Source organism: Rhineura floridana, chromosome 4 (genome assembly GCF_030035675.1).
Source record: "Rhineura floridana isolate rRhiFlo1 chromosome 4, rRhiFlo1.hap2, whole genome shotgun sequence".
In the NCBI taxonomy this organism is placed as follows: Eukaryota; Metazoa; Chordata; class Lepidosauria; order Squamata; family Rhineuridae; genus Rhineura; species Rhineura floridana.
In genome coordinates, this window is record NC_084483.1 from 80,315,629 (window position 1) to 80,337,825 (window position 22,197).

General features: G+C 41.5%; 1 protein-coding gene across 5 annotated transcripts in view; it reads left to right on the forward strand.

The window, feature by feature from the left end:
* The window catches only part of GRIK2 (glutamate ionotropic receptor kainate type subunit 2), a 614,747-nt gene that overhangs the window by 530,575 nt on the left and 61,975 nt on the right, over positions 1 to 22,197 (forward strand). For 4 of the 5 annotated variants that reach the window (XM_061623432.1, XM_061623434.1, XM_061623436.1 and 1 more), the window contains one exon: positions 20,415 to 20,640. In XM_061623432.1, the coding sequence (XP_061479416.1) occupies positions 20,415 to 20,640 (226 nt within the window). Of the gene's footprint in view, positions 1 to 20,414; positions 20,641 to 22,197 lie in introns of those variants that run through there. The other variant, XR_009762209.1, reaches the window with a different exon arrangement.

The following is a 22,197-nucleotide window of genomic DNA, read 5'->3' on the forward strand; positions in this document are numbered from 1 at the left end:
CCCTCCATGGCCCCCTCTCTGTCATTGAATCTAGCTTCTTACTGCCATTATCACCAGCTGTTGTTGTTCCTCTTCATCATCATTGCTACCATCAGCCAGAGAGTTGATGAGCAAACAGGAAGAAGCATCCATGATCCTCCTTTCTCTACCGCTGCAGTATTGTCTGAGTCAGAGAAAGGGTAAGTGAACAAGCAGATTGCATTGTTGAGCAGGAGAAGCAGGTCCAGGGGGTCTTGTCATTGGGCCCCTATCTTGGGTGTGGGCCTGTGGCAGATACCCAACCATACTAACCCTTGAAGGTGGCCCTTCTTACCACAATTTCCATCCTTCAAATGTTGCACTTCCCAGCAGCTTTCCCCCTTTCAATTTCTCAGGGTGACATGGAGGAAATCCCACTTGGGAGGCAATTTATAGAGGGAAATCAGCAAACTGGGTAAGGGCTTGATAGCCTTCTCTTTGATGCTTCTCCATTTTAAATTCTCCCGTAAATGACTTTTAAAATAAAATTTGGAATGCACACATAAACACACACTTTGTGTTTGTTTCTAATTTGTAGATTAGCCAAAGCCAAGTACCTCGGCATGTCAAGGAATGGATTTATTGCACTTCAAACAGAAAAGCTTTTGTTTTTCTGGATTATTTCATGATCCTTCTTGAGGTGATTGAACTTGAATATTGTTTCCAAGATTGTTTCCTTTAGCACAGCGTCAGTTTTCTAGTGCCAGTCACTGTAATTGTCTTCTTGAAATCCTGTAATGTTTCCTATTATAAGTATATGTTTGCTGAATGCATCTTGTTGTACTAGACTTTCACCTCCATAGTTGCACATGTTTAAAAGAATGATGTAGGAAATATGTTCTTGCTTTTAACAAAGAAAGGGAGAGGCATTTTGTAAAAGATTGCACTGCATGCAGTATTTCCCAGAATCTATAACTGCGCTCTTTGTCAAATAAAGAACTCTGTTAAATGTGAGTATCTTAGCTTACAGTTTGTGTATATATTGTGGGAAAGTGATATCTGAACATTCAGAGAGCGGCATTGAAGTGGAGAAGAGTGTGTTTGTTTTTTGAAAGCAATGACAAATGAAAAAAGTGCTTCTAAGCCTACAAGCCACTAATCATTCTCTGCCTTGATTTTAAGATTTTCTTTTTGAAAAATAAATAAGCAAGCCAAATAGAAACTGAATGCTAAGCAGATTTGGCATCCTAGATCTTCTGAAAGAGGTGAGACATATAGCCTCTTAATCATACCTGTGGTCAGTGACGGCTGATGCCCATGACCCGGTATGGCTCCTAGGAGGTCATGGGGGCATGGCCAATGGCAGTCACAGGGGTGTGGCCAAGTTGTTCTAGTTTTCTCCTCATCCTCCTCCCTTGCAAACCTGCTGTAGACACAAGTGTTACAATTTTAGTTAGCATCTACCTAAACTGAAAAGTGCTTATTTTGGTTGAGAAGGGGTTCCTGCTGTCACAGTTGCTTCTCTGCTGTGAGAAAAGTGGTCTGGCCCTCACCAATTCTGGTTCTCTTCCTATTCTCCTCCTTTGTAAAGAAAAAGTGGACACTTAAAACATTGCAGACATATTAATACTTAGCCTGAAGCTTCTTTATCTTGGTTCAGAAGGGGACCCTGCTGTCAATTTCTAGTGTGGATTCATGTCAAAGAAACTGTACATTACTCAGAAGTAAGTCCCACTGAATTCCATAGGGATTGCTCCCTGATAAGTATGTACAGGATTGAAGCCTGAATTGGTTCATCTTAAAGTTGCCTCACAGGACTGTTAACAAGGGACCTGTATGTGAAAGGATTATTTCCCTTCCCCAGTTTATTCACTTATACAACCTTTTCCTAGAATGTAGAATAAGGTGGAGAGATACTATGTGGACTAGAACCTGGGAGACCAAGGTCAAAATCAGCTATAGAACTACCTGTGTGATTTTTGGCTGTCTCTCACCATAAACTACCTCCAGGGTTGCTGTGAGGATAATACGGGGAAAAGGAGACCTATGAATGCCACCTTGAGCTGCTTGGAGGAAAGGTGGAATGAATAAAACATAATACTGATAAATGAGGAACAAACAAAATAAAAAAGTTTCACACCTGCCTGCTCCTGATTTTGAATTGGAGGAGGGGACCCAGGCTTGGAATCATGGAAAAAAGTATGCTAAGAGTCAAACCTCACATTAACGTTAAACACACACTTTAAATTACATGCTTACATTGTAGCTTTAATTTTGTCCGTAACTGTTTCAACTTTCATTGTAAGCCAACCAGAGAAGTTTATTTATTGGACAACATATAAAGACTTTAAGCAAGCAAGCAAGGAACTAAGTAAATGTCCACATCTGCTCTTTTGTCTTTTTTACACAAAAAGCAGCTGAGGGATATTCCCTGTAAATAGCAGCTTGGGGGACGAATAGCAGTTCTGGAGCAATTTTTGGCAAGAAAGCAAAGAGGAGAGGACAAGGTTAAACCCCTCTCCCTGTGCCACAATCCTGATCTAGGCAGGGGTGGTTGGGTGGAGAGAGTGATCCTGCACAGCTGCTTTTGTTAAAATAAAGATGATTGGCAGTTGTAAGCACACACTTTAAAAGCACATGCTTAGCACAATGTATAGCTTGATCATCTCCCATCCTTTTGTATGCTTGACTTGACATCATCATCATCATCAGTGCTTTTTTGTAATGGAACTTACTGGTATGCATTACAAGCACCTCTGTGTTTTGTTTTGGTTTTTTTGCTGCCCATGGCAACCATTTATGCTGGCACTCACAGTACTTCTATCAAGGTATGAGTACATGGACCTCATTTTTTTACAAAAATAAACCAGCAGTAGTTGTTGATGATGATATTTCTCTGCCATTTTTCTTAGAAAAGGTAAAGAAAGCTTAGACTTGCATTGAGGCAGAGGTGGGGAGACAGTGAGGAGCTCAGTTGGCTATGCTTGCTATACAAGACACATAGCAGAGAGAAACAAGCACAAGGGCTGTTGTTCTATTCCAATATTGTGAGAGTGATGAAGTGGCACTGGTGCAACAACACATGCAACATCACAGCAACATGACAATGCAAATGTGTCATGAAGCCCTATCCACACCAATGGGAAGAGAGATTTTCCTTACCCCCTAAATTGCAACAATGGTATGAGCAGACCCCAAGAGTTATCAACACAAAAGCATGTTGAAAACCATGGCTTAAACCAGCTCCCAAAGTGTGCAGCTGACAACACAACAGGCAGCACAGTGAGAAGAGGAGGCAGGTGCGGGTTGCAGATCTTTCCATTGACAGCCACAGATAAAAGGGACAGGGAGCAGGAAAGAAAAGTTAAAAAGAGTGAGAGGGTCAGGTACCCTTTGCTTGATACAGAATGCACCACTGCTAAGTGCTGATCTGGTGAAAGATATATTCAGGCAGCACCCAGAATAGCTATCTTGCCAATGTATGCATTTCCCCCCTTCAGTTAGTTATATCAATCTCAGGAGTTTGTAATAGTATCCTTAAATATGAGGTAAGCATTATGGTACTGAGCGGTTTCCTTCAAACAAATATGAAGAAAGGAAGTATATGCACAGAGTGCTTTCAAACTTAAATCTGTTTTTAATTCAAGGTCTGGATGCCAAATAGTGCTCACTCACAGGTGAGCAAATGATTTTTTTAAACCAGTGCTCTCAAAATTATAAGTAAATTTATAACTTCTGGGGTGGGGTGAGTTAATAAAGTTTTCTGAGAATTCTCTAAAAATACTTGTAATTGGAAATCCATTTCCAAATCAAGCTGAGTTTATCGCTGTCCTAGAGAATCACACAGTTAGGTTTTCTACATACGAGCATCATTTGAAAGATTCTCCAAAAATGTGTCCCAGTGAGCCCCCATAAATGAAAGGGTTTTTTGGTGTTGAATAATTCCTACTGAGTGTCCAAGGGCCTAGTTATAAATTATTCTCCTATAGGTAGATGTGTGTGTGTGAATTCCAAGATCTCTATCCTGACTTTCCATAAGATATCCAGGGTACCCTATATGGACATGATCTGTTCACATGAACAGAATATTTGAGTTAAAAACTCACAAAGTTCAAGTGCAGCAACTTCAGTGATCTCTTAGGAACACTTTTGCTTGTTCAGATTACACTGGCTTAATCCCACACAGCCTGCAGTATTATCTCGAAGTATGTCTCATTTAATTCAATGGAACTTTTGCATAGGATTGCTTTGTAACTTCAGCAGTAAAAGCATACCCATCACTAAAGGAAGAAGAAAACATCTGTTGCTCTCTTTATCCTGATGGAGAATAAATAGGATGTTTATCCTATATGCAGTAAGTAAGAAGGAAGTATGGCTTCCTCCCTGGAGAAGAACACTCTGCACAACTATTTGTATCTGAAAGGATAGACATAGTCATTACTCTGAGGCTGGAATCATCAGCACCATCTTCTAGAGAGAAATAATTATGATCTACAAGTGCAATAAATAAATAAATAAAATAAATCTACAGGTACCTTAAGTAAATTCTAATAATGGATAAACCCCTGCAACTCTCCGTGAACTGATCCAGAAATGAACCAATTTCTTTTCTTTCTTTTTTAAATAAAAAAATCAGAAGCAGATCAGTTTAATCCAGAGGCCAATGCAACAGGCTCAGGAAATAGTGACAGAGCAATCCACCCCCAAGCTGCCACACTAGAAAAGATATGCATGAGATGGAGGTGTCTTTCTTGCGAGCTCTGCCAGGCTCTGCTGGGCTCTGCTGGGCTCTGCTATCGACTCTTAGTGGCTGCAGATGTCCACACTCTGCCTGCTGAAAGTGCAGATGCATGGAAGCCATAACCAGTAGTATATATGCTGGTGATAGTTCATGGAAAAGCCCTGAAATGGGCATTTTGGAGGTAGGAAAGTGGTAGAGAAAGGATCCACTGGATCCAAAACTTGTCCAGCAAGCCACAGGTTACAGTAGTGGGCCTGATCTGGACCCTTTTGCTGCAGCAGCCCTGGGACTGGCATGGCAAAACAATCTGCCTTTCGTAGCATGCCATTAAGCCCTGCTGTTGCATGACCAGGGTTAAGACTGCATCCTAAGATCCCTGCTCACCACCAGCCCCCCCATCCCTAAACTGTATTTCCCTTGACTTACAGTAGACTGGGACTTCAACAACAGTAGCAGTGAGTAGAGAGCAGGAAGGATGGAACTTCTTCCTTTCCTCTCTCATGACCTCCTGGGCACTATGATATTGGGACTGATGACACTGAAGCAGGCACATCCTGCAATTTATATTTGCATTTCCATCTTCCTTACAGCAAGGAAATCTTATGAACTGATCTACAGGCTCCATTGATGAAGCATCTGATCTAACAGGGAATAATCTGCTTGACTAGAAATGATATCTGGAAGGGAAAATTTGTGGTGGCATAATTTATTAAGCTTATTTTCTATTGTAATGCATGAGATAATGCAGTTTAAAAGTGAGATAGCTATGATTTGTGACATTTTACGTGGAAGAGAGACAACTGTAATGACTCTGAAATGCTGAAGCCTATCCTGACTAGCAAGACAATTAGAGGTGAAGGGAATCAAAGAGTTCAGTACTTGGTGCTTAAAGTAAGAAAATACCACAATGACATCCAGAGGAGAGACTGCTCTATGGCTTATTCAGCAGTCATAAATTAAAGATCACTGAAAGAGAACTAGGTGTCAGAGATCATGAATGTAAACATAATGAAAGCACTGAGTTATCCTATGGCTGTGTGCATCTGTGAAGGCAGGAAAGCAACATCTTTAAAACTGTTTTGTTATTCCTAGTATAATGGTATAGAGGTGAAGTTTGAAGTACGGGAGCTCATCATGACAATCGCCATAGATGTGCTCCCAAAGAGAATCCAAAAATGCAAAAAGCTATGTTCATCATATGGATCATCATATATATCTGCAGACAGTAATAAAATAGTAAGCTGGTCTCATGATCTGACTTCCTTGATGTCACAAACAATAGTAAAACTTGAAAGCCTTGTTATCACATTCACTTTTTATTTTTTTATAAAAGCGTTTATATACCGCTGTTTCGCAAAACATTAGGATGGTGTACAGCAACGTAAACAACTTAATAGAGAAAGGAGAGTCTCTCAGTTACCCTGTTGTCCTGGCAGATGATGTGATTTTTCTGACTTTTATGTCACTGCTTTCAAGTTTTGGATCTGCACTTCCCTATTTCTCCTCGGCTACACCACTGGCTTTGTATGGAAAGAATGGAGAGAGACTGAATATATGCACTATGATCAAGTTTTATGAAATAATTGGGCTGCTTATATTTAAATATAAATATTAAAAATAAATCTTAGTGACGGAAGAAGCAATTGCAGCACTGAGTGCTACGGGATCCCATCATATTTCTGGTGAGATGGGCACAGATCAAAGATTGAGAGAAAGGAATTTCCCGTAATGACCCATATTACTCAAAGAGTGTATTAAGACAGTGTGTTTGTGTGGAAGCTCTGGCCCATGGGCCTAGTTTGGCCTGTCAGGCCATTTTGGGCAAACCATATTTACCTTTTCAAGGCCTGACAGAAAAGTTCAAGAAAGAATCTTCCTTTGCATCTCTGACTTATATCTCTGGCTCCCAATTCTCCCTTTGCATTCCTGGCTTGAATTCAAAGTGGGGCAGATGCAAACTGAATTTTGGTTCACCTGATGACATATGATGTCAGGTGATTGGCAGGTGGATGGGTTTGTCCACATGTCAATATGGCCTGTGGAGGTGGACTAGTTCTAGATCCCACCTTCAGGCCAGATCCAATTCCCTATCTCTGTATTATAGAAAACAGGAAAGATTGAATCTATAATGTTGTAACTCAAAACCATAAAGCAAAAAAAAAAATACAACTAATTTGCTCTTAGGAAAATTCTCTGGAGAACCCAGAGTTTCTGCTTTTACCCGGAAAGATGGCAAAATTCTTTTCAATATTCTTCCAGTGTTATACCTTTATATGGTGCCCCCCTGATTTTGAGAGGAGGCTTTTTAGGAAAGCTTGTTAGAAGGGAGAACCTTTAAATCTCCCATGCAAGAACAGAGCAGCTGCTCGCACTAGTCTGGCTCCTGGCCAAAATGTTTATTATGCAGCTACAAGCTGTACAAGTATACTGTACTGTAGTATACAAGTATACTACAGCCAGCATGGATTTTTCGCATTCTGCAATGTTAAATTGAAAATACTCCCAATGCCATTCTGCTGCTTCCCATAAGCTCATTTCAAAGCAAAACCTTACAAAACATTTAGTCCTAAACTCAGAAACGCTTGCTTAACAATCCTATAAATGTTCATGGCAGTACACAAAACACTCAGAAAGAATGGAGAGTTCCAAGTGTAAAAAGAGATTAAAAATAGAGCCCTTTGGGGCTTTTTTCTGTCGAGTTCTCCTAATTTGTTGAAATTAATTAAAAATCATCCATGTTCACACAGTACCTGTAATCCTATTACTGACTTTGCCCCATACTCTGACCTTCATCTTATGTAGTTTAAAAGTTTAAAAAATGCCTTGCTGGTTTTTAATTAATTTAATAAATTTAGCATTGAAGTCAATGATAAGCCGGGGCATGCTCAGTAAGAAAGAGAAAAGAAAGGGGGAACCCCAAGATGCTAGAAAAAATATATTTAACTTTTTAACAAAAGCCCAATGCATTTCAGCCAGTATAGGTTTAGGTCTTCATCAGGGGCTGTAAATGAAGTAGCAAGGACACACTACATTAGTATGCATATCAAATAAAATCGTGCACAACATAATAAATCTGTATTTAGCAGAATTGCTTCCACTAGTACAACCACCACAAAGAAGAATTCACTAGATGTGATGTATACCTTTCCAGGGATCATGATACCGGTGTACCCACTAGAAGGTTGGATGATTACAAACAACTGAGGAAAAAATGTGGATATTCTTCACAAGAATAAAATTCACAAGAGAGGAAGAAATTCTAACTCGTTGAGTCTACCAGGGGTCAGCGTTTTTAGATCCAGAAACCAAGTTATTTCTCTCCTTAATAGAATATGTCTTCTCTCCCCACTTACTTTTAAATATATATTTTTCTAGCATCTTGGGGTTTCCCCCTTTCTTTTCTCTTTTTTTGGTTTTTGGATGCTAGCCACCTTTGGCTGTTGGTCTTCATGCTCAGTAAGAACCAACTGTCAGTGTTCTGAAAGCCAGACTCACAGCTGCTTGGCTTGCCTAATCAGGGGGCCACACCCACACCAGACTTTGATTTCACCTGACACAGTCATGGCTTCCCCCAAAGGATCCTGAGAAGTATAGTTTGTGGAGGGTGCTGAGAGGAGACTCTTATTCCCCTGAGAGAGCTCCAGTTGCCAGAGTGGTTTAACAGTCAGCTGCTCTGACTAAAGTTCTGTGAGGGGAACAGGGCATCTCCTAGCAACTCTCAACACCCTTCACTAACTACATTTCCCAGGATTCTTTGGGGAAAGCCATGACTGACTAAAGTGAAGTAAAAGCCTGTTGTAGATGTGGCCAGGGACAGCTTTGGTTTACGTTTGGGTGAGAGACTACATGTGCCTGCTGTAGAATAAAAAGGTGGGGAAAACGCTGAAAAAGAATGATACTGTTCACAATGTTTTCCTTTTGGAAAAGAAAGGGGCTTCCCCTCTGCCCAGTGCCCACCCATCCAATCTCCTCTCCTCCATCGCCCCTTCCCCTCCCTGCCCCTCCCTGAGGTCACTTTCACCTATCCTAAGCATGCACATTGAAAAAAAACATGCAAATGATCAAATGTGCCCTCCCCTCCTCCTCCCTCCTATCCCCTTCCACTTGCCTCTCCTTCCCCCTCACCTTGCAATCCCCTCCTTCCCCCCTCCTCCACCTTCCCCTCCCCCACTTCCCCCATGGTCAGTTTTACTTTTCTTGAGCATGATTGCATGGGAGTAAATCTCATTGAACTCAATAAGCATGCAAATGATCAAACCAGCCCTCCCCTCCTCCTCCCTCCTGTCACCTCCCTTTTGCCCCTTCCCTCTCCTTTCCTTTGTTCCTCCTTCCCCATCCCCTTCCAGTTCCCTCCTCCTCCTCCCCCATAGTCAGTTTTACTTATCCTAAGCATGATTGCACAGAAGTAAATCCCACTGAACGCAATAAGCATGCAAATGATCAAACCTGCCCTCCCCTCCTGCCTGCTCAAATCCCCCTGCCCTTCCTCCTCCTCCCCTCCCTATCCCCTGTGGTCAGTTTCACATCATAAGCATAATTACTGGGGGGTAAATCCCACTGAACTCAATAAACATGCAAATGATCAGTCCATTCTCAGCAAACTTGCACAGGATCCCATTAAAAAGTAGAGAAATTCACTAATAAGCAAAAAAAAACTTGTGGTATTAGAACGTACCTATGAAAAATGGAAATGGACTGCCTTCAAGTCGATCCCATCAAGTCAATTTGTACTCACAGACTCTGTACTCCCAGCGAGGCTCTCCTCCCCACTGTGCTATACCAGCTGTTTCAACGTACCTATAGCCAACAGATACCTCTATCAAACTTTAAAAAGCAGGGAAATTGGGCAGCTATAGTGAATGCACCAGGGGAGCAGGAGAACCTTCTCTCTGAGATATTATACTGCCCTACAAATTGGTAAAAATGCAAACACAATTTGGGTTGGTCTTTCACAGTCCAATCCACTTCCTGTGTAGCTTGGAAGAATTTGGTAAGATGCGTGTCTAAGCATATGGTGAGTGGTGGCAACACCTGCAGTCAGTCCAAATAACAGAAACAAGATATGTGCTGTGCTGATCTTGTTTTAGCATGGAGGAGGCAACAATATTAAGACAATTGATAAAGTTCAGATAGTCACTTTAAGTATAATTTGATTTGCAATTTTAGTGAAGTTTCCTATAGCAGCGGCGTCACTAGCGGGAGTGCGGGGGGGGCGGACCTCTGGTGCACGCCCTCCTGCACGTGTGCACGCACTCCAGGTTGGCGGTGGAAGGCCCTTTCCGGCTTCACTGCCAGCGAGCGGGCGCCTGCTTTCTGTCTCGCCTGCCCGCCTCCAAGGAGGAGTTGGATGCGCTGACTCGGAGCGCTTCTCGGCTCCTTTGCTGGGCAACGGCGCAGGATGGGGTGGCTCTGGGTGTCACCCCCCTCAGGGTGTCACCCGGGTGCAGTCCGCACACTCCGCACCCCGGTAGTGACGCCCCTGTCCTATAGTAAATCATTTTCTTTTGCTTCTGTTTCTGTGAATATATAAAATACAGCAACACTTTGCAAGACTTAAAAAACTCCAAAAACAATTATGGAATAATGGCACTGACTATTCTGCAGAATAGTTTGCAATGGACAAGTTTGTTTTTTTCCAACAGAGTCAATGCGTAAGTTGCAACATATTGTTATCAGTTTGATTATACATCAAACTGCAGTTTCAGATTCAACTGTAAATGCACCCAAAACAGAAATAGAACATAACTTCCAGTTTGAAACAAAAAAGGCTTTCTTCACCATCGTATGACATTGACTAGTAAATAGGCTTTGAAATTAATAAAAATAAATGACACAAATTTCTAGGATGAATAATGAAAGAAATATAATTTTCTAGGTTAGTTTCTCTGCAGAAACAGTAGTAAGAAGCAAAGTAAGAAGAACACCAACAAACATACAAACATTTAATTCTCCATCTTTGGAGATGGCAGATATTGCCACCACTCCCCATATGCTCAGAGGCACATGTTACCAAATTCTTCCAAGCTACACGAAGTGGATTGGACTGTGAAAAACCAACCCAAATGGTGTTTGCATTTTGACAAATTTGTAGGGAATCCAATACCTCCAAGAGGAGTTCAGGTCTCCTGCTCCCCTGGTGCATTCACTATAGCTGCTCAATTTCCCTGCTTTTTAAAGTTTGATAGAAATATCTGTTGGCTATAGGTACATTCTTAAACCACAATATTTTTTGCCTATTAGTGAATATTAAATATATTAGACCAGGTTCCAGTAATGCTTTACCTTTGGTGTGGGGAACCTTTGGCCCCCCAGAAGGGGGTTGTTGAAGAAAAGTGTGTGTGTGTGTGTGTGAGAGAGAGAGAGAGAGAGAGAGAAAGAGTTTTTGTTGAATGGGGACTTACTCCTAATTAAATGTGCCTTGGATGGCAGTCTTAAAGCCCATTTCTATGTGTGCTTATTCAGAAGTAAGCCCCATTGTGTTCAGTGGGGCTTCGTACCAGGTGAGTGTTTAACTCAGTAACAACCGTAGGAAGATCATCAGAAAACTCTGACAGTGCCAATGTAATACAATGCAACTGATCTTTTTTAGGGGGGGGGAGCTCCACTCTAAAGTGGTATCTAGAAACCTCAGATTGGTACTTTATTGTTTTTGGGCAGAGAGAGAGAAAGTGTATTGCTAACACTCTCTCTTTTTTTAAAAAAGACAAAGGTGTGTGTGTGTGTTTTTGTTCCAGCCCAAAGCCAGGAGTTAGGGAGGGAAGAAGAGAGAAAAAATAAGTTGGGTGAGGTGTGCGAGCGTGTGCATGTGTGTGCGCGCATGCAGATCCATATAGCTGGGTGTGAGTCTGGATGTTTCTGTTGGAGAGGTGCTTACTTTACTCTAGGTCTTTCACCTAGTGATCTTAGGTTGGTAATGCTACATTCAGTCCACAATCAGGTGCTGTATTTCAGATGGAGGGGGTTGGAGCAATTTTGTTCAGATGCTCATGCTGGGATAAATTCAAGATTGAAATAGTTAAAAATCAAGCACTAATTCCTTTGTTGAGGTTATTTATTAATACTTCATACTAACTACAGCATTTGTTTTCTTTTTCATTTTTGAGCAGAAAGGATTTGAAATCCTCACTCAGCCATGAAGCTCATTTGATGACTTTGGGCCCAACCTATCTCCCAAGCTTGTTGTGAAGATATAAAACGAGGTGTAAAATGATTGCAAAAGGGGACTTAGGCTCCAATCCAATGCATACTTACCTAGGAGTAAGTGCATTGAATCCAATTGAGCTTACTTCTGAGTAGATATATTGGGTTGCAGCCTTAGTGCTTGTATCATAGGCATCAGACTTTGCTTCCTTTAACCAAAATGATGCATCTTTATAAAAGGACATGCTTTTTTCTCTACTTCTACTCTTCTTGGTACACCTAAGTGCAAGGGAGGGGAAAACAGCAGCTCTTTAGGACCACCGGGATTCCTGGTGTCCAAACAACTCACTTATCAATCACAGAGACTGAAAGCTTATTTTTATTCAATAAAATACAAATTTATTGTATTGCCACCGTGGTCTTCTTCGGGAGGAAGGACAGCATATAAATTCAATAAATAAAATAATCTTAGAACATTACATAATCTTAGAAGGGGACATGGGTGTGAGGGGGTGTGATGTGACTATTATAAAGGGACCCTGCACTTCCAAATTTGCCACTACGCTACTGCCCTTAATTGGATACCACCCAATTATTTTACAAAATATAGTGTTGCGAGCCTCCCCAATCTCTGAGCGGTGAGATTTCAGGGGTCCCTGCACTCATCCAGGGTTTGGTTTCCTTTGGGAAGAAGGTCAGCAGAGACTGTGGTGTCTTTATGAAATATGGTTTATTTATTTACACACATTCCAACCTGAGCTTAGGATGGAGGGGTTCAAGGCATCAGCAGTCCAATATCCAGCTTTTCCATCAGTGTTACAGGAAGAATCCTAAAGCCATGGTGCAGAGTAGGGTTGCCAGGTCGGAACCATCCAAAAACCTGAGAAAATGGGGGCGGGCCCTAGTGACGTCATGGGGCGGGCCCTAGTGACGTCACGGGGCGGGCCCTAGTGACGTCATGGGGTGGGCCCTAGTGATGTCATGGGGCGGGCCCTAGTGACGTCACGGGGCAGGCCCTAGTGACATCATTAAACATGATACATTGTATCAACCACAGTTGCTTGGAGCATACCATTCAAAAAAAAATTATCTGATTGGAGATTAAAATAGAAATCTTACCTAAAATAGGGTGTTCCTAGGTCCATCTGAAGTGACAAGGTCATTCTTTCTCACAAGCTTAGGGTGATGCAAAATGGAAATGGACTGCCTTCAAGTTGATCCCAAATAGGGTCTTCATGGTAAGCAGTATTCCGACAGAGGTGGTTTACTATTGCCTTCCTCTGAGTCTGAGAGGCAGTGACTGGCCCAAGGTCACCCAATGAGCTTCATGGCTGTGTGGAGATTCAAACCCTGGTCTGCCAGGTCACAGTTCAACACCTTTAGGGAACATTTAATCTAGCTTACTTGCTTCTGGCAAGAAGGGTTTACGTGCCCTCAGGCCAGGCCATTATTGGAAGAAAGGAGTTTAGTGTTGCAGAGATGTTAGATGGGAGCACAGATGGATGCCCCTGAAGGCAGCAACTGTAAACATGCTTATTAAGGAACTAAGCCCCATAGAACTCAATAGGACTTACTTCTGAGTAGATATGGTTGGAGCCATGTTAAACAAATTAAACCAGAACTATCACTAGAAGCTAAAATGATGAAACTGAGGTTATCATACTTTGGGCACATCATGAGAAGACGTGATTCACTAGAAAAGACAACAATGCTGGGAAAAACAGAAGGGAGTAGAAAAAGAGGAAGACCAAACAAGAGACGGATTGATTCCATAAAGGAAGCCACAGACCTGAACTTACAAGATCTGAACAGGGTGGTTCATGACAGATGCTCTTGGAGGTCGCTGATTCATAGGGTCGCCGTAAGTCGTAATCGACTTGAAGGCACATAACAACGCCTTCTTGCCTGCACTATCTAAAAGTAACGTTTGTAGGGATGAGAGAGCTGTTTTATGGCACCAACTATCCCAAATAAAAGGCACAATTCAAACCATGTCTGCTGCTACATACATGCTTTAATCTGCTAGCCCATAAGAGACTCCCATGAAAGCACTATAGTCCAGGAGGCCTCCACCTTAGAAAGTGCCCCCACTACATTCCAGATCAGTTCCAGCCTTGGGAGGGGACAACTATATTAATAGGTTGCTCATTGCTATTGTTGAGTGGCAGATGCCTACACAAAAGGCATCAATGTGCCAATTTTACAGTAGCAGTAAGTTACTACAAACAAATAATGCAGCAGAGTTACAACACCAGGACTGCACACTGCACCCATGTTACTGCTCCCCATATTGATGTCTCCAATAATCCCTTTAGCTGTTTAGAAGGCAGGTGGGTGTTCTCACTTGTAATCTGCATTTCAGAAGATCATTAGATCCAGAAGTGTAAGCTCCGAATCTTGCATTAAGATCCACAGACTACAAAAAAAAATTCATTCATTCTATACCATGATTCAGTCCACAGCCTAATCAATTTGGACAGATACTGAGATGGAAGGGGTATTTAAAAGCCTAAGTCTGTGGGAAAATTCTGCTAACGTCTGTATGCTGTAGTCCTTTAATCCAAATACTCTCTTAGTGCCATGGATATTAACTGAACTTGCTAAGCAAGTTACAGCATGAAGTCTTTTCCCCTGCAAGAATGAGATTTTGTAGGAGGGGAGAAAAAATGACAGGAATAAAGAGATTTCGAGGGGCATGAAAAAAACTGTCATCTCCTACTGTGGCCAGGCTTATCTGTAAATACTTTTCCAATATATTTTTAATAGTACCTTTGTACAGAACAATAAATATCTTTTCAGCATTCTGGTTTTTTACCTCCGGAAAGGAGCAGCATGGCGCCGATGGGCAGGAGCGGCCGCGATGGGGCTGAGGAGTCTGTGCGTGCGGTCGTTCCGAATCCGGTTGGGGGAAGAAGGACCGGTTTGAGGCCGGGTCGTTTGTAGGCCGTCGCGCAGAGGGAGAGGGAGAGAGAGAGAGGGAGAGAGAGATTTGTCTTGAGTCTGCTGTATTTAGTGAAGCTTGAGTCTGCTGTATTTAGTGAGCGGCCTGCCAGCCTCAGCCGGTTCCCCTGCTCCGGAAAGGACGGCCGGCCGCTTCACTAAATACAGCAGACTCAAGACAAATCTCTCTCTCTCTCTCTCTCTCTCTCTCTCTCTCCCTCTCTCCCCCTGCACGACGGCCTACAAACGACCCGGCCTCAAACCAGCTCCTTCCACCAGCGGCCTTCTTCCCCCAACCGGATTCAGAACTACCGCACGCACAGACTCCTCAGCCCCATCGCGGCCGCTCCCGCCCATCGGCGCCACACGGCTACAGCCTCCACTCACCACCCCCTCACCTGTACTTCTGTGGCCGGCGGGAGCAGCTAGGCTCTGCTGCACAGGGTGGGGGGGCGCGGCGGCGACTCAACTCCTCCTCCTCCTCTCTCTCTCCAGTCCCTCCCTCAATTACAAAGGGCGGGAAGGCGGCCAGCCACAGCCTTCACGCATGTGTATGTCAATCACGCATGCGTGGCTGAGCGGCACGCTCAAAAGCCGGAGATTAGCCTCTTCAAAGGAATTATGGCTGGAGGCCGGAGACGGCCCCCTTTTCCCTGAAACTCCGGCAGAAAACCGGAGACCTGGCATCCCTAGTGCAGAGCGGCAGTCTCTCTGCCTGCCTCCAGTTCCCAGCCTTTCTCTAGACAACTCTAAAAACATTCAAAGCACAAACCTCTGCTAGCTGCCAGAAGGGGGGGCTCTCCTGCAGAGTTTAAATGACAAAAGGATCTTCCTGGCTCATTCACCAGTTGCTAGGCACCTGAAAGACCCATTAGCAACCTGGCCACGCTATTAGCTTAACAAAAGAAATTCATCTGGCCAGCAGAGTGAGCCCCAAGGCACAGGATTCCAAATTAGAGGTTGGAAGGGCACTCACAGGGATCATCCATTCCAACCCCCAAATTCACAACAATAGAATTACAATCTGAAGCTTTCCACTTTAATCTTGTGTGTAACTATTAAGGTATAAGAGGTGGTCATCTCCTTTTAAAGTCATCTAGGTTTTCTTTACCTGCTGATTAAATATCATCTCCTGACCTGAACTTACAAGATCTGAACAGGGTGGTTCATGACAGATGCTATTGGAGGTCACTGATTCATAGTGTCACCATAAGTTATAGCCGACTTGAAAGCACATAACAACAACAAAACCTCCTGATTCTGTATAATCTTATTATAGATCTAGGATGAGCTGCTTGCGTGTCACTGTCAGAGGAGGAATTTTTGTCAGCATAGCCAAATCCACTTCTATAACAATGAGGGCTAGGATTTTATAATTTCCAAAGGGATATGAATGCTGCAATAATCAATGGAAAGTTGTTGACATTGTCAGCTGCATCTTGAGCTCCCCTGTTGTTGTTTTTGAATTGTCATGACTGAGTTGTTAAACACACTTTAAATGCTGCAGTCGATTTATTGCCTCTTCTAAGTTTCAGTGATAACTTATTGTTCATTGGGGACAAAACCTAGCTGTATACACAAGACAGAGCTAACGGGGAGGGGGAGAATTAGATGCGGATTTATGTTGGTACATAGGTTTTCTAGTTATTTGAAAGCAATGGCTTTTTTGTCTGTTCTTTATGATAGAATTGTTTTGACTCCTATGAAGCTCAAGTGTATTTTGTTATATAGCAATATTGATATAACATGAATTCAAGCATAATTTGTTTTTAGACCAGAGCTCACACAGTAACCCATTGTTCATGCGGAATATCCATTCATTATATATTGTTCTTTCTCATTCAAATGCCCCTGCAATCAATAGTATGTATGATAGTTTGCCACCATCTCAGTGAGTTCTTGTTGATGGATATAAAATTCTATTTTTATTACCGCTGGGTCCTGGAAGAATGATAGTTTTGCAGAAGTCCCTAGGCAAACTGAAATAAGCCTTGAATTATATCTCAGCAGGGATACTAGGTTATCCTTATTCAGAATAAATGTTCCCCTTTTTATCCCACATATACCACTAATCCTCCTCGGGGGCAGAAACTACAGATGCCAGTCAGCTCAGCTTTAGAAAGGTCTACAGTGTCAATCTTGTGCTCAGTTCCTATCCCAGAGCTGGAGGAGTACTTAGGTGTAAAGTTAACATTAGCACATGAGAGGAGAGGTTTCTCATCTAGTCTTGTGCATTGCTTTCTGGAGCTGAGTTCACTGACTGGCGGGGGGGGTAATAATATAACACATTATTTATTTATTTATTTTGTGCACTTACACTGTCACCCCAAAACAGGAGTTCTCTTGGTAGCTCAGAAAAGAAACACAAACACATGCATACACAGTACAATACAGTATAGAATAATAAACACTAACAGATTTATGGACAATTTGAATTCTCATGTTTGTGGTTTTAACATGATAAAGAGAGCCAGAATGCAATATTCCTTTCATATTCATTTCTTCATCCCATGACCCCCCACCTGATAAGATCTTAAGATTGTCCTGCATGCTGCTTTTTCATCAAACAGCTTCAGTGTTGTGCTGGTGTGGGGAACCTTTGGTCCTTGTTGCTGACCTACAACTCCCATTATCCCTGGCCATTGGCAATGCTTGCTGGGGCTGATGGGAGTTGTAGTTCAGCAACATCTGGAGGGCCAAAGGTTGTCCTTGTTCATGCTGTCATTGTAGCTTGTAGCATGGCTACCCACTGATTCTTCCACATTATATGGAACAACACATTCCTGGAAAAGACATGTGTGCCATTCTCTGTGATAAGATGGAGGTTGCTGTTAACTTCATTTCCTAGTTATTTTCTTGTAGCAAAATCCTAAGTGTCTGTTTTGTTTTATGACTACTATTGCTGGCTTCTTTAGCCTTTGATACAGTTCGCCATTTACTTCTCCATCCTTCTCTTGTTCTCTTGCATACTGTTTTCTCAATTTCAGTCATATCTTTCCCACTGCAACTTCAAAGTTTCTTTTAATTTATTCATCATTCCCCTTTTCTATAGAGGACCCTCTGGTACCTATTGGACCCGCTTTCTTTGCCCTTAAAATTTTCTTCTTTGGTTCTGTTATCTATTATGGGGCTGGGGAACCTTTGGTTCTCCAGATATTGCTGAACTACAACTCCTATCAGTCCTAGCAAGCATGGTCAATAGTTAGGGATGTTAGGAGTTGTGGTCCAGCAACAACTGAAGGACCAGAGGTTCACCAGCCTTCATCTATTCTTCCGGCCTCCATTAACACATTCATGCTGCTGATTTACTGCTCTGTTGTTCTATAACTCATTTTCTTCTCTTGATAAAGTCTACTGCTTTATGATAAGAGCAAACCTTAGTTACAGCTAAGGAGAAAGCTCAGACCCGATGAAATAGTGGCCAAACCTTGGCTTAGCTCAGAATGGTGCAGCAACAAAAAGGACCAGGGAAGAGCAAAGCTCTAGAGTCCGGACAGTCTTGCTGGCATGTGAACCAGGCCTCTGTCTTAAATTATCAGTTTGCTGTTCTGATAATATTACTCCAGTATTCCACCCTCTTCACTGTTTTTTTTCTTCTTGACTTTGGGCTGTGTTCTACTAAGTCCTGCTCAGAGTAGATCCATTAAAACTAATGAATCTAAGTTAACTTCTATTAACTTCATAGAATGTCTGTTAACTTAAATTTGCCTACTCTGAGTAGGACTAGCATTGAACATCACCCTGTATTTCAAGCATCTTGTACTTTTCTAATATATCCATGAACTTCCCACTCTGTATATATCTTCTCTATATGCTCATTCGCAGAACCTTTATTGATTGGTACTAACTTCCTAGTTAAACCAAAAGTTACTCTCTATTTCCTGCCTTTGCCTTTTATCCTTGGAGCTTCCTAACACTGGACATCTGACTTCTACCTGGCTCTCCTTCTGTATTACTGTATCCGTTCACCCCCTTCAGACAATCTTTTCCTCCTGTCCTTCCCCAGTGCACTTGTTTGTTTATTTATTATTATTATTGAATATTTATATTTAACCTTTTTATAGAAAGATCCTCAAGTCAACTTGCAACTGATTGACCTTCTTTCTGTCTTATTTTCCTTCCCTTTCCTCAGTAATGTACACTTCAGGTAGATTGCTGTGGTGGCTGGTGGCTCCATGTCAGTGGGGCAATGGAATTTGCACCAGGTTTTAGACCAAACCTAAAAGGAGCTGTGCAAAGTGGTGAATCATCGGACAACTCCTTGAAAGTTCAGACTAAAACCCAGAGCGGATTCCACTGACCTGCTGACAAGGAGCCACCAGCAACCACTGGTAGATTGTAAGCTTGCAGTCAGGGTGTTTTTTACTGTGAATTTTTGTCTAGTGGTTTTAGGTACTTTATACGTTATTGTTGCTGTTATTATTATATGGAAAAGTAATAAGTACACCACCTTGTAGATCTACCAAATTCAGAGAGCCTTCAAAAGTTATATTTACTTCAGAACTGAACATGAGAATTAGTCCTTATTTGTAGCATTCTAGTATAATAGAGATGAGACCATCTGTGTGAAATCCTTTCACTATGCTCTGCATACTATTATCACATCAAAAGCTGCAAAGATTAAGCACATTGAATTGCCAGAGTTAACAGTTGCCTGGTGACAACCTAAACTGGGAAGTTTTGGTATCTATTTTAGATTAGCTACAAGATTTCATCAGCAAGTAATTTACATGGAAAATACTTTTTATTAGTTCTTTCGCACATAGAAGATTATTTTTACCATTCCAATTTTATAGTGATGTATTTGGTTTAGCCTGCAACACTATTTTATTGTGTTGGATTTCTGCTACCATGCTTTCCACATGTTAATGGCAGTCATCCCCATGAGATATCCTCTTATATGACACTTCATCTGTTTCAGATGCAGGCTTTTCAATACACATGTCATAGCTGCCAACAGCAAGAGAAATGGAATCACCAAGTGAGGTGATTTTGCAAATCATGTAGGTCTGAGGGTACAATCTGTAGCATTGAATTAATATCACTCTGTTCTGAGCCAATGAAAAGCTCTCATTAGCATTCATTGATTCTGATAACCAAATGTTAAAATTTGTTGAAAATCTAGCCAACAAATAATATATTTTTAAGGAATAAATAAAATTAATGTTGTCTATTTTCCAGTGTTTTCTGCTTCTTCTCAACAGAATTAGCCATCAAACTGCTATCTTTATTTTGAATATTTGCACTGAATGTTTAAGCCTGATGAAGAAAGATCTTTTAATACAAAAACTTATATCTATTATACATATATTTAATTATCTTGATTTTCTTCCCTCAAGGAATCTTGCAGACTGTGGTTCTTTGACTCCGTAACGGGTTTATGAAAAAGGAGCTTTTGTTTCACAAAAAGATGTTTTTTATGGACTTTTGGCTGCATCTGTATTAGTTAAAATAATATTGGTTTATAAAGTGCACACAGCCGTGTGATTCCTGCTCCAATAAAATATATTGTTTCATCCTATGTTTCTTGTTCATTGATCCAGTATAACTATTGTCATTTTGCTCAAATAAATCCTGTTTTGAATTGAATGTTTTGTCATTTTTTGCCTTATTAATTTTGCCACTTCTGTTTCAGAAATCAAGAATTGCCACATATGAAAAAATGTGGGCCTTTATGAATAGCAGGAGGCAGTCGGTGCTTGTCAAAAGTAATGAAGAAGGTATCCAGCGAGTACTCACCTCTGACTATGCCTTCCTAATGGAGTCAACTACCATTGAGTTTGTTACACAGCGGAACTGTAACCTGACACAGATTGGTGGCCTGATAGACTCCAAAGGTTATGGTGTCGGAACTCCAATGGGTAGGTTGTGTGTCTAATTCCATATGCAGCAATAGCAAAATCCTCCCTCCCCCCCCCCAGTGTTGGATATTAGCTGGGTTATAGTAGCAGTGTGTGCCATTAGTTGATGCATTTATTTCTGATATTTATATACTGCAAAGTATCACTTTGTAAGTAGTTACAAAGATAACAAACTGAACAATGAAACAAAAACAAAAAAAATAATGAAATCCTGAAAAATCAAAATTATAGTAGCACACTTTAAAAACATCTTAAGAGTCAGGGAAAGCCTGTTGAAACAAATGAGTCATCAATTGTAATTTGAAGCTCATCACATTTGGTGTCTCCCATACTGTAAGAAGGAGGGCATTCCAGAAAGTTGGTGCAACCACAGAGAAGGCCCCCTTAAATTCTATCATCAGTGTGATAATGCATACAATTACTGGTATATTATATGTGATGTGCTGTGAACAGTCCATGTATTATAATCACTGTCATTGTTGCTTTTTTTTTAATCTGTAGGGATGTGCTATATGCTTTTGAAACAAAATCTGTGTCACCATTGTAGTTTAGCAAAGTGTATGGTTACCTATAAAATACAAGGCCCAACCTAAGAAGGCCTATGATTTTCTCAAGCAAATACAGTATTTTCCTTAAAAGGGCAACTTTCATCAAAGGTGATTGTAGATAAGGGATGGAGAATCTGTGGCTCTCAAGATGTTGTTGAGCTCTATCAACCCCAGCCAGCCTGGGTACTGGTTGGAGATGATGGGAGTTGTAGTTCAACAACACCTGGAGGGCCACAGATTTGCAATCTCTGCTGTAGATAAACTACTCTGATAGTTCCTGGTTGTTCAGTTGCTTGACTCTTCTTTGTGTGCCAAGTATGTACAGAGAGGATACTAGACAGATATTGTCAGTGATGTACCATAGTTGTCTCTCTATCTCCTGCTGGTAGAATACCTAATTGCATGCCTGAACAGCATCTAGACTTGTTCCGTCTGTTTACTGGGACATCTGAAATCTGATTCACACCTGCACACACATGTTTCAGTATATGATCACTTAGGGCACAACGACAAGGCATACTATAGATTAGGGGTCCCCAACTTTTTGGTCACAGGGACATATTTGGTGATATGAGGAACTATGGGCCCCACCATAAAATGGCTGTCATGTGTGTTTGATTTTTAAAAATATATGTGAAATAGGAGTAGTTTCATGGTCAGGAAACATAGGCTGTAGCTTAGATGGAAAAGTAGAAGTCTCAGTCCATGATAATGGTCTTCTTGGAGAGGAGCCATGTGCATGCTTCACTCTTTTCAGGCTTAATGGAGAATATGCAAGAATCCCAGACAAAGGAGGAGGAAGAGAAAGCCAGGTAACCCCACCCTTTGGGAAGTTACATCACTGGTAAACTGGTACATGAGATATTTCCCAAATATCCCTTAAAGGGAACATGCAAGTTTGCTTATTCTAACAATGTGTGCATGTGGGAGGCTCCCTTATCACAAAAGTATTGTCATGGGATACTTGCCTTATCATAAAAGAAAGATCACCGCAAGAAAGAAACTGGGT